Source organism: Pseudorca crassidens, chromosome 15, assembly GCF_039906515.1.
Source record: "Pseudorca crassidens isolate mPseCra1 chromosome 15, mPseCra1.hap1, whole genome shotgun sequence".
Lineage (NCBI taxonomy): Eukaryota > Metazoa > Chordata > Mammalia > Artiodactyla > Delphinidae > Pseudorca > Pseudorca crassidens.
This window is the reverse complement of record NC_090310.1, coordinates 15,021,720-15,034,275: the sequence shown is the minus strand read 5'-3', so window position 1 is coordinate 15,034,275 and position 12,556 is coordinate 15,021,720. Positions and strand designations below refer to the sequence as shown.

At 39.4% G+C, this 12,556-nt stretch overlaps 2 protein-coding genes across 8 annotated transcripts in view; one reads left to right on the top strand and one right to left on the bottom strand.

Moving 5' to 3' along the window:
- SEPTIN14 (septin 14) overlaps positions 1-12,556 on the bottom strand; it is an 82,589-nt gene that overhangs the window by 33,798 nt on the left and 36,235 nt on the right. For 2 of the 5 annotated variants that reach the window (XM_067706031.1, XM_067706032.1), the window contains 3 exons: positions 6,766-6,900; positions 4,512-4,606; positions 3,548-3,616 (listed from right to left, as the gene is read on the bottom strand). In XM_067706031.1, the coding sequence (XP_067562132.1) occupies positions 3,548-3,601 (54 nt within the window). In that variant the 5' untranslated portion in view covers positions 3,602-3,616; positions 4,512-4,606; positions 6,766-6,900. Of the gene's footprint in view, positions 1-3,547; positions 3,617-4,511; positions 6,524-6,765; positions 6,901-7,894; positions 8,635-12,556 lie in introns of those variants that run through there. The other 3 variants (XM_067706033.1, XM_067706034.1, XM_067706036.1) reach the window with 3 other exon arrangements.
- Positions 8,966-12,556, top strand: part of ZNF713 (zinc finger protein 713) — a 30,338-nt gene continuing 26,747 nt past the window's right edge. Inside the window, exon 1 of one of the 3 annotated variants that reach the window (XM_067706028.1) lies at positions 8,966-9,371. In XM_067706028.1, the coding sequence (XP_067562129.1) occupies positions 8,966-9,371 (406 nt within the window). The remainder of the gene's footprint in view (positions 9,372-12,556) is intronic. The other 2 variants (XM_067706029.1, XM_067706030.1) reach the window with 2 other exon arrangements.

Genomic DNA, 12,556 nt, shown 5'->3' with positions numbered 1-12,556 from the left:
GAATATTACTCAGCCATAAAAAGGAACGAAATTGGGTCATTTGTAGAGATGTGGATGGATCTAGAGACTGTCATACAGAGTGAAGTAAGCCAGAAAGAGAAAAACAAATATCGTATATTAACGCATATATGTGGAACCTAGAAAAATGGTACAGATGAACTGGTTTGCAGGGCAGAAATTGAGAAACAGATATAGAGAATAAACGTATGGATACTAAGGAGGGAAAGTGGCGGGTTGGGGGTGGTGGTGTGATGAATTGGGAGATTGGGATTGACATGTATACACTAAGATGTATAAAATAGACAACTAATAAGAACCTGCTGTATAAAAGAATTAATAAAATAAAATTCAAAAATAAAAACTAAAAATAGAACTACCATATGACCCAGCAATCCCACTACTGGGCATATACCCTGAGAAAACCATAATTCAAAAAGAGTCATGTACCACAATGTTCATTGCAGCTCTATTTACAATAGCCAGGACATGGAAGCAACCTAAGTGTCCATCAACAGATGAATGGATAAAGAAGATGTGACACATGTATACAATGGAATATTACTCAGCCATAAAAAGAAATGAAATTGAGTTATTTGCAGTGAGGTGGATGGACCTAGAGTATGTCATACAGAGTGAAGTAAGTCAGAAAGAGAAAAATAAATACCGTATGCTAACACATATATATGGAATCTAAAAAAAAAAAGGTTCTGATGAACCTAGGACAGGACAGGAATAAAGACGCAGACGTAGAGAATGGACTTGAGGACAGGGGGAGGGGGAAGGGTAAACTGGGATGAAGTGAGAGAGTGGCATGGACATATATACACTACCAAACGTAAAATAGATAGCTAGTGGGAAGCAGCCACATAGCACAGGGAGATCAGCTTGGTGCTTTGTGACCACCTAGAGGGGTGTGAGAGGGAGGTGCAAGCAGGAGGGGATATGGGGATATATGTATATGTATAACTGATTCACTTTGTCATACAGCAGAAACTAACACAACATTGTAAAGCAATTATACTCCAATAAAGATGTAAAAAAAAAAAGAACAGAGCTATTAAAAAGAATTAGGTTGATCAGTATGGGCTGATATGAAAAGTTGTTCAAAGATTAGATTAGTTATTTCCTGTAAAGAGCTAGGTTGAAAGGCCTGTTATCTCTTTCTTATTGTTTGAAATTTTCTTTTAATAATGTTATTTTTAATTTCAAAAAGGAGAATAAATTAAGTTGCCAGTTGTAAAGGGTTCAAAAAAAGTTTGGAAGACTACTTGCTAAATGGTTTGTAGCAAGCATTTATATATCAGATTAAAGTTCGACTAATTGGCCTTTGGGATCCACCTATTCTAAAATTTTATGATTTTAATGTCATGTAAACAGAGGAGCATTCACCGTGATTTAATGCATCAGAGGGCCCAAAGGTAATATGGGATGGGCATAAGTCAGTGGTTTAGTCACTGAGATAGGACTCTGACAGTAGTTTTGTCACCAGCAAAGCCCACTGGGGTCCCTGGGAAAAATATGATGGAATCTAGGTGATCGGATAAGGTCTAACCTCTTCTTTTGTGCTTAGTCTAATCTCACTTGCCTTAAGGGGGCCAAGCGCAGAGCCCCTACACCTAACGTGTGGGATTAGAGTTCCCAGCTCAGAACCACTGCACTCAGGACTTCCCTGGTGGCACAGTGGTTAAGAATCCACTTACCAATTCAGGGGACATGGGTTCAAGCCCTGGTCTGGGAAGATCCCACATGCCATGGAGCAACTAAGGCCATGTGCCATAACTACTGAGCCTGCGCTCTAGAGCCCACAAGCCACAACTACTGGGCCGACGTGCCAAGAGTAGCCCCCGCTCGATGCAACTTAGAGAAAGCCTGTGCGCAGCAATCAAGACCCAACGCAGCCAAAAATAAATTAATTAATTAACAACAACAAAAAGAACCGCTGCACTCAACACCCCCACTTGGCGCTCCATATGGAGAAGCGCTGTTGCATGACACCTCAATTCAAGATGATGACAGTGAACCGTGTGCAGAGATGCTGCTGCACCCGGCACTGCAGTCGCCCTCCGAGAACGCCGCCCCACTCCGCTGACAAGAACCCTATAAAGCGAGCCCGTAAACAGCTTGTTCAGGAGAGCGAGGACTCTAGAGCGAGAGCTCACACCTCTCCATTCTTTGATCAAAGAATAAACCTTTCCTTTGCTTCTGAACCAAACTGGCTCTCATTCTATTGGCTCCAATAACACCAGGCAGGAGGACTCTTGTTGGACCCCGACTCAAAAGGGTCGGTAACAATAAGATAAGTTGTCAACTTTTCTTTCGCGCTAAGTCTAGTTTCACTTGCCTACAGGGGGCCGTGTGCAGAGGCCTGCACCTAACACCTCGGATTAAAGTTCCCAGCACAGAACCGATGGGCCCAACACCCCAACTTGGCATATCGTGTGGAGAAGCCCTGCGAGCAACACTTCAACTCAAGATAGAGGTGGGGTGCCGTGAGCACCCACGAGAACTCCGCCCCTCCCTCCGCAGACTGGAACCCTACGAAGCAGCCTGCCCACAGCCTGTCCGCAGAGTGTGTACTTTAGAGCTTGAGCTCACACCTCTCCATTCTTTAATCAAAGACTAAACTTTCCTTTGCTTCTGAGCCGCACCCAGTCTCACTCCACTGGCACGAGTGACCCCAGGCAGGAGGACCCCTGTGGGGACCCGACTTGAAAGGGTCAGTAATAGTTTCAGAAAAGCAACGAAGATGAAAGTTGGATCAAATGTGATTTTTAAAGTGTGGCTGATAGAAAAATAAAGGTGGAATAAACCATTCACTTCAGAAAAGTAACTGAGAAAGAGAAGAGAAAAAATATGATCGTTTGATGGTTCAAACAAAGATACAGAAAACCATGCATGATTGGAGGAAAACACCAAAAAGAGAGCCATTAGTTATTAAGTCATAAACAAACACTACTTAACATAGCTCAATATTCATGTATCTGTTCATGTATCTATTTTGGTCAAAAATAGTTCTAAAACTCAGTTTTCACCCATTCAGATATGCTACTCTCTCTTTTAGGGTAAAATTTTATGTGAATTACTATGTTTTCCCTAGTACAGAGACGTGTCTTAACATGGAACTTGGTTCAATCTCCCACTCAGTAAAGTAATAAAAAAGCAGCCACCCAGCCACTTCCTAAAATAACTTCATTTCAAAGTTTTTTATTATCAGTATCTAAAGGTCCACAAACATATACATCAAAGTAGCATTATTCTCCTCACCTACTGGGAGGTTCTGGAATTTTCATTTGTTATTCTTTGGTGTTAAATAGGAATAGTCTTTTGTACTACTAAAAATGTCTGCAGATGCAAGAAACATGCATCAGCTATTTAAACGATCATTGATATTTAACTCCAATCAGTGTAAAAGTTAATTCATGTCCAAACATAACAAACATAAGCCTTTACCATCTAGGTCTATATCAGTTTACTGAGTCAATATTTTGAAGCTACACAATTTTGTTAAGGACAAAAAGGAGAATTCTCTTTGAAAGATATACTCAACTATATCTTCATCATCGGGTATTTGTGTGGACATACGCATTGGTTTTTCTGCCATGTCAGACTGAAGGAGCTGAAAATAAAGAAACAAAAACCTTTAAAAGATTACTTTAAAAGGCTACATTCCTACAATATAATTTAGATCAATAAGGGAGCCTAGTATAGACATTATCCCTGGTTTTGGCTTTCAGTCCACACTGTTAACCTGTTTTCAATTGTGGCTGCTTTGCTAGACAGGCTTCTATATAATAAATAATACTCAACTTATAATGTACAGTAATACATTTAATCATAAACATATAAAAAGCATCTAAAGAAAGGTAAACTCCCTTTTGAAATCAAAAGGACAAAGAGTATTGTTCTTCTTTAAAGAACTCTCTGGGCTTGAGAAACGGAAACAGGGAATTTTGCTTTTCTTTTTCACTTTTTCTTTAGTGAAGTATAGTTGATTTACAATAGTATATTAATTTTAGGTGTACAGCTAATAGTATATTGCTTTCAGTGATTCAATATTTTTATAAATTATACTCCATTTAAAGTTATTACAAAATAATGTCTATATTTCCCTGTGCTGTACAATATATCTCTGCTGCTTATTTATTTTATAGGTAGTTGTTTGTGGCTCTTAATCCTGTACTCCTATATCACCCCCCTTCCTTCTTAAAAAGTGCTAAAAGAACCAGGAAGACACTTATAATTACTTAACTTTCCAGAGTAGCTTATCAGGGGAGGCTGAGGTGTTAGAGTGTACTCATTGAAGGAGAATTGAGAAAGCAGAGCTTCTAAAACTCTAAATGACTCCCTTAGACAAGAAACTAAATTAATGATAGTTGTCATTTATGAAGCATTGTGCTGAGTGCTGATGTGCTCTATCTCCTTTAGTTCTCATAATAGATATGAGATACATATATTTTCATTGCCATATGCTAAAAGAGAAAATTCAGAATCGAAAAAATTAAGTAACTTACTTGCTCGAGATTTCAGCTATGTGGCAGACACAAGTCTGAACTGATTCCAACGCTGGTGTTCTTTCTACTGTCCCCAGTTCTGGACCAAATATTCACTGTGTTTGCAACAGTTTGGAACAAGGGAGGAGAGGTACAAGAGAGCAAGCTGTGCTGATTTCTAAGCAACACTGCCTGAGAAGGACATGCTATCCTACTTTTGAGTATAACACAAAGATACTGAGACTATGAGGCATGTTTTAAAGGGAAATATTATATATAAGCATAGCAAAGAGAAAAGCAAACAGAATTAAAGAACGGCTCTGTACCATGGTCTTTTCACTTGATATATCCTGAGGATTACTCCACTTTAGTATATAGATTTACCTCATTTTTTCCCTAATGGTAAATAGTGTTTTCTACTACAGGTAGTGTTTTGTTCTATGGTATGGTTTACTCTAGTCTAGTATATATGAAGGTTCTATACTATTTAGTAGAACAATAATGGTGGGTATTGCAGTGATTTCCGAGCTTTAATTGCAATCCAACAGTAAACACTGAAACCACTGAAAAAGGGTTAGTTCTTAACTTCTTATACTTATCCTACTTCAGAATTTGAAGTAAATTACTATAAATTTAAGAGTCTTGTGTTTCAGTTATGCAGATGAAAAAATTCTAGAGATCTAATGTACAACATGGTGACTATAAGTAACAATACTGTATTTTATACTTGAAATTTGCTAAGAGTAGATCTTAAGCATTCTCCTCCCCCCAACACACAAACACACATGCACACACACGCACACAGTGGTAACTATGCGGGGTGATGGATATGTTAGCTTGATTGTGGTAATCATTTCACAGTGTATATGTATATCAAAACATCACATTATGCACCTTAAATATATACAACTTCTATTTGTCAATTATATCTCAGTAACTCTTGAAAAAAAGAGAGGAATTAAAAAAAATAAGTATCTCTGCGTAACTGTTGACTTTTTGGCAAGTCTGCAGAAGATGGTTTGAAAACTAAAGATACAAGTTATCTTATTTTTTAAAACCTAATTAATGGTGCCTTAAACAAATAGGGGTTTACTTCTTTCACATAAATCTAGAGAAGAAGTTTACAAAGTATGGTCCCTGGGCCCCTGGGGATCCCTGACTCTCTTTCAGGGGGCCCGTACGGTCAACTTTTTTTTCTAATAATACTAAGGTAATTTGCTTTTTCCACTGTGTTGACATTTGCACTGATGGGTCAAAAGCAATGGTGGCTAAAACTGCTGCTACTTTAATCAAGGTAGTGAGTACCATAAAGCATTTATACCGTATACAAGTGCGAAAATAAGTTATGTGATTGTGAGAGATAGTAACTCATTTTATGGAACACCAATTTCAACTGCAAAAACAACTGACAAATACTAGTTTTTTAGACTTGGTTATTTCTAAGACAGTTTCTTGAAAATGAATGAAGTGTGCTTTACAGCATGAAGGAAAATAACTGAAAATATATGTTGTAAATGATAAAATTTGAACTTTAAAGTTTTTGGAGAACTTGTATCCACTATCTTGACAACTTCCTAATACTTACAAACTTTCCCAAAAAGATTAGTGATGATATTAACAAACACAAATTTTTATATTGCATAATGAAATACGTCAGCATTAAATAAACTAGGGTTTTCCAACCTCAGCACTATTGACATTTGGAGCTATATAATCCTTTGTTATGCATTGTTAAAATGTTTAGCAGTATCTCTGGCTTCTACCCAGTAGATGTCAGTAGCAACCCCAGCATGTGACAACCATTGCCACATATTGCCAAATATTTCTAGACATTGCCAAATATTTCCTAGAGGGTAAAATCATACCCATTTAGGACCCACTGAGTTAGGTAACTCAGTAAACAGATATTTTCCAAATGGCCAGTGTGTGACATTACAAAGTCATACATGAGTTCAAGATCCATTTGGAGAGTGAGACAGACTAACAAGATTGTGGTGTAAAAACCAAAAGTATATGAATATGGTTTCAGATTCTACATTGCAACTAATCTCATCAAGTTTTGGTGGGGTATCAAAGAAGAATATTCACAATTACAAGAGAAGACTTATTAAAGGATTCTTTTTTCCAACTATGTATCTATATGAAGTCAGATTTTCTTCAGAAACATCAACCAAGACAACATATTTCAAAAGATTAAATGTAGAAACAGATATAAGGATCCAGCTGTCTTTTTTCTCTTTTTATGGTATTAAAAAATACATAACATAAAACTTACCATTTGAAGTTCAGTGGCATTCAGTATATTCACTTTGTTGTGCAGCCATCATCTCCAGAAGTCTTTTCATCTTCTCAAATTGACATTTTGTACTCATTAAACAGTAACTAGACATCTCCATTCCACCTTCAGCCCCTGGCAACAATTGTAATGTCTGTCAATGTCCAAATTTAACTACTCTAGGTACCTCATATAAGTGGAATCATACAGTATTTGACCTTTATTTTTTAACTTTTTATTTTATATTGGAGTATAGCTGGTTAACAATGTTGTAATAGTTTCAGGTGCACAGCAAAGGGACTCAACCATACATATGCATGTATCCATTCTCCCCCCAACCCCCCTCCCATCCAGGCTGCCACATAACATTGAGCAGTGTTCCCTGTGCTGTACAGTAGGTCCTCGTTGGTTATCCATCTTAAATATAGCAGTGTGTACATGTTGATCCCAAACTCCCTGACTATCCCTTCCCCCCATCCATCCCCTCTGGTAACCATAAGTTTGTTCTCTAAGTCTGTGAGTCTGTTTCTGTTTTGTAAATATGTTCATTTGTGTCATTTCTTTTTAGATTCCACATATAAGGGATATCATACGATATTTCTCTTTCTCTGTATGATTTACTTCACTCAGTATGACAATCTCTAGGTCCATCCATGTTGCTGTAAATGGCATTATTTCATTCTTTTTAATGGCTGAGTAGCATTTGACCTTTTGTGACTGAATTATATTACACTTCGCATAATGTCTTCAACGTTCATTCATGTTGTAGCATGTTTCAGAATTTCCTTCCTTTTTAAGGCTGAATGATACTCTATAGTATGTATACATATACTACATTTTGCTTATTCATTCATCTGTCAACAAACACTGGGTTTCTTCCACTTTTTGGCTATTGTGAATAATGCTGTAACACACATGGGGATGCAAATATCTCTTTGAGATCCTGCTTTCAAGTCTTTTGGTGTTATCTACCCAGAAATGGAATTGCTGGATCATATTGTAATTCTATGTTTAATTTTTTGAAAAATTGCCAAACTCTTTTCCACAGCAGCTGTACCATTTTACATTCCCACCAGTAACGCACAAGAGTTCCAATTACTCCACATCATTGCCAACACTTGTACTTAACTGTTTTTTGTAGTAGCTGTCCTAGTGGGTGTGACTTGGTATCTCGTGGTTTTGACTTGTACTTCCCTAATGATTAGTGATGCTGAACATCTTTTCATGTGCTTTTTGGTCATTTGCATGCCTTGTTTGAAGAATTGCCTATTCAAGTCCTTTGCTCATTTTAAAATCTGGTTACCTGTTTATTTGTTGTTGACTTAGAGTAGTTTTTTATACATTCTGGATATTAATCCCTTATCAGATATATGATTTGCAAATATTTTCTCCCATTTTGTGGATTGTCATTTCAGTCAATTACTACTGTTCTTTGATGTACAAAAGTGTTAAATATTGAAGTCCAATTTATCCATTTTTTTCTTTTGTTGTCTGTGCTTTTGATGTCATATACAAGAAATAATTGCCAAGAACAACATCATGAAGCTTCTCTCCTATGTTTTCTTCTAAGAGTTTTATAATTTTACTTCTCACGTTTAGGTTTTTTGATCCATTTTGAATTACTTTTTTTTTTTTTTTTTGCCGTACGCGGGCCTCTCACTGTTGTGGCCTCTCCCGTTGCGGAGCACAGGCTCCGGTCGTGCAGGCTCAGCGGCCATGGCTCACGGGCCCAGCCGCTCCGCAGCATGTGGGATCTTCCCGGACCGGGCACGAACCCGTGTCCCCTGCATCGGCAGGCGGACTCTCAACCACTGCGCCACCAGGGAAGCCCCTGAATTACTTTTTGTATGTGGTGTGTAAGGCTAGGGTCCAATTTTATTCTTTTGCACGTGCATATCCAGTTGTTCCAACACTATTTGTTGAAGTCTCTCCTTTCCCATTGAATGCTAGCATTAACAGATGAACATTTGCAGCCGATTTTGGTGAAGCCCAATTAAGCAAAATGTTACCCCCTTAAAAGAATTCCATTAGTCTCATCAGTAGACCTGATATATTCAATCATTATTATTGTATTTTTAGTTTCGTCAATATAAAATTCGGGAGGGGGCCGGTATTTCAGGACTGAGGAGAGCGACGGCTTGTGTGGTCACCTAGGGGACCGAGCAGCGACTCACGCGGGAGCTTCTGATTGGCAGGGGCTATGAGGGGTCCTCGGCTCTCTCGGAAGGCGCAGTTCTGCGTGTGCCGGGAGCGGGAGGTCCGGGCCCCCGGGGTCAGCGCGGCCCTGGTGAGAAGCAGGCCCGGGAAAGCGGGTGGGAGTTCCGAGCCCTGCATATGGGAAGCAGTCGGCCCTGGGCGCCGCCGGCGCATGCGTATCGCAGAGCCGAAGCCAGCGCGGCGCGCCCGCCATTGCTTGGAGGCTTTCGTCAGAGCCCGGCTGGCGCCGGCGGCTGGTCCAACCCCAGGGCCCAGTCACTGGGCGTCATTGGCTCAGGCATCAGGGCCCTCATCACCCTCTCCCGCCTGGGTCCGGACGGGCAGCGGCGGCGGCGGTGTCGTCGTCAGGGGGCGGAGCCGGCCTGGGCGCCCTTTGTCTGTGGAGGCGGGTGAGTGCGGCCCCGCGGGCGGCAGGCGAGGGGGCAGGGCGGGCGGCAGCCCCGGGGTCACGGGTCGCGGACGCCGCCCCTCCGGTCGACTCGGAGCCCCCCAGCGGCGCCCTTAGACTTCTTGGATACCCTGTGCCCCTTTGATAGGAAGGCCTCCGCGTTCCAAGATTACAAACCTATTTTCCTCTAATATCTTATGCAATTTATTTTGGAATAGGCGTGGGTGGGTATCATTTTTGGAAAGTTTTCCCCATCTCAAGAGTATTAAAACATTCACCTTTATTTTCTTGTAATACTTTTAAAGGATTTTTTACATAACTTTTTTTTTTTTTTTTTACATTTTAACCTACTGGGTATTAATTTTGTGATAACGTGTTAGATAGGAATATGCCTTTTTCCCCGGTGGTCTTGCCATCATCTGTTTTCCCACTGAATCGAAATGACGCTTTTATTCTATTCTACAGGCGTGTGTATACTCGGATCTGTTTCTAGACTGTTTCACGGCCCTCACAGTTTCTGCACTGATACCATTTTGTTTTAATATGTGGCAGAGCAGATTCCCCTAATTGTGTCTTTTAACATAATGAGCTTTCTGTGTCTTTTAGTTATTTTGAATTGTGGGAAATGTAAAAGGTACAAAAGTTACCATTTTCTAAGAGACAGAGTTGACCATGGCACTTAGTAGGTGCTCTTATTAAATGGAGAATTTGTTGAAAGTCACTCTATTGCTGAAAACTTTTATATGCTTCCCTGCTGCCATCAGGATAATGTTTTAGTTTCTTAGCAGTGCCCTCAAAGCCTTTTATGACCTTAATATTGCATACTGCTTGGCCTTCCACCCTTGCACTTTATGCTGTAGCCCTACCAAACCACCCAAACAGGAAACAAAACCCTCTGGGGAAAATGCATTAATTTAATGATATCAAAATTTAAAGTTTTTGTATTTGAAAAGAACAAAGGGCTAAAAATTAGAGATTTGAAGAAAATATTTGCAACGTGTTAGAGAAAGTGTCTATAATATGTAAAGAGACTTGTTGAAAAAAGAAAAGAGAAAAAAGAAAAGTGGGCAAAGGATATGCACAGGCAATTTATAGAAGATACAGGAAACCAATGAAAAAAGTGCTTAACTTCATAAGTAACCGTAGAATGCAAATGAAGACAGATATTTTTCACCCACTGGACTGGCAAAATATAAAAATATTGGTGATACAAAGTGTTGAGGAAAGTGCAGGGGGGAAGGGCACCGGTTGTACAGTTGAGGAAGTATTTTGGGTGGCAATTTGACTGCATTTACAAAAATGTTAAATGAGCTCACTCTGTGGTTCAGAAATTCTATTCTAAGATCTGTCCTGCAGAAATACTTGCACAGGTGCACAGGGAAGTATGTACAAAGATGTTTATTACAATATTGTTTATAATTTGAGAAATAGGTACAGCTTAAATGTTCACTCTGGATATGGTTAAAAATATTGTGATAGACCCATACAGTGGAATATTGTGCTGCTATAAAATAGAATAAGATAGTTTATTATGTAGTTTATTGTGAAGTTAACACACAAAGAAAGATCTCTAAGACATTAGTGAATAAAGGATGTTGCAGAACAATGAATATAGTATGGTGTGCATTATGTTAAGTATGTATGTGGTTATATTATGTATGTTCATAAATACACAGAAAAGGATGCAAACCAAGTGACTGACAATGAGTTACCTCCAGGGAGGGAAGTAGAGTAGAAGAGAAGTTGAAAGGCACACATATTTTACTCTGTGTACACCCATGTTTTGCATACTCATGTTTTTATGTAGAATGTGTAAAAAAAAAAAAAAAACCTTGTTAAAGTGTATAATCTATGTAAGGAAAACAAAACAAAACCCCTCACACGCACTTAGAACCTATACAGAGAGAAAAAAAACCCCAGGTTTTATAAGGTAAAATTTTTAAATATTAGCTCTTTTCAGAAAGCAGCAAAAATTAGAGACAAATGATAAAGTGAAGACTATATTTGTTATCTATGTTATGACAGGGGAGTTGCTGGTTACTATCTGTGTTCAGAGGTCCCCAAACCATACTCAGGTTCAGTGATGTTCTAGAAGTACTTACAGAACTCAGCAAAACTGTTATACTCCCAGTAAGATGAGTATTACAGTGAAAGGATGCAGATTAAAATCAGCAATGAAAAAAAAGCATGTAAGGCAGGGTCCAGGAGAGACCAGGTGCAAGCTTCCAGTTGTCCTCTCTCAATGGACTTGTGCAAGTAGTCCTTAATTCTCTGAGCAATGATGTGTGGCCATATGTATGCAGTACTGCCAACCAGGAAAGCTCATTCAAACCTTGGTGTCCAGAGTATTTACTGGAAGTTGGTCATATAAGCATGGCTGCCCATCCATTTTGCTGACCTCCAGTCTCCAGCTCCTCCAGTGGGCAAGCTGATACCACATGGTCCAAGATTCCCACCATAAATCCCATTGTTAGCATAAACTCTTTGACCTGTCCCAAGGCCTCAGGTAAACAGAGACACTCTTAACAGATGGGATGTTTCAGGGGCTTATAGGTTATCTACCAGGAGCAAGGCCAGAGTCAAACCTTTCCTTGGAATATGCAGAGTTTGGACCATTCAGACCTGCTAATTTAGTCCTTTATTGCAGACTATGTAATAAAGGACTCTTACAAATCAATAAGAAAAAGACAATATGGTAGAAAAGTGGACAATTGACACAAAAGGGTAATTTATAAAAGAAAAAATATAAAAGTTAAAAATCCTACCTTATGGGCTTCCCTGGTGGCACAGTGGTTGAGAGTCCGCCTGCTGATGCAGAGGACATGAGTTCGTGCCCTGGCCCGGGAAGATCCCACATGCCGCAGAGTGGCTAGGCCTGTGAGCCATGGCCGCTGAGCCTGCGCGTCCAGAGCCTGTGCTCCGCAACAGGAGACACCACAACAGTGAGAGGCCGCGTACCGCAAAAAAAAAAAAAAAATCCTACCTTACATGTTATCTAAGAATTGCATATTAAAGCAGCAGTTAAATGCTATTTGTGTATTACATTTAAAAAGAATAATACCTAACATTGGCTAATGGTCACTATCATATATTGCTGAATATGTAAAATGATACACCTTTTGCCTTCCTTTTTACCCAGCAGTTCCTCTGCTAGGAATTTATCCTAAGGAAATAGTCAGGCAAAAT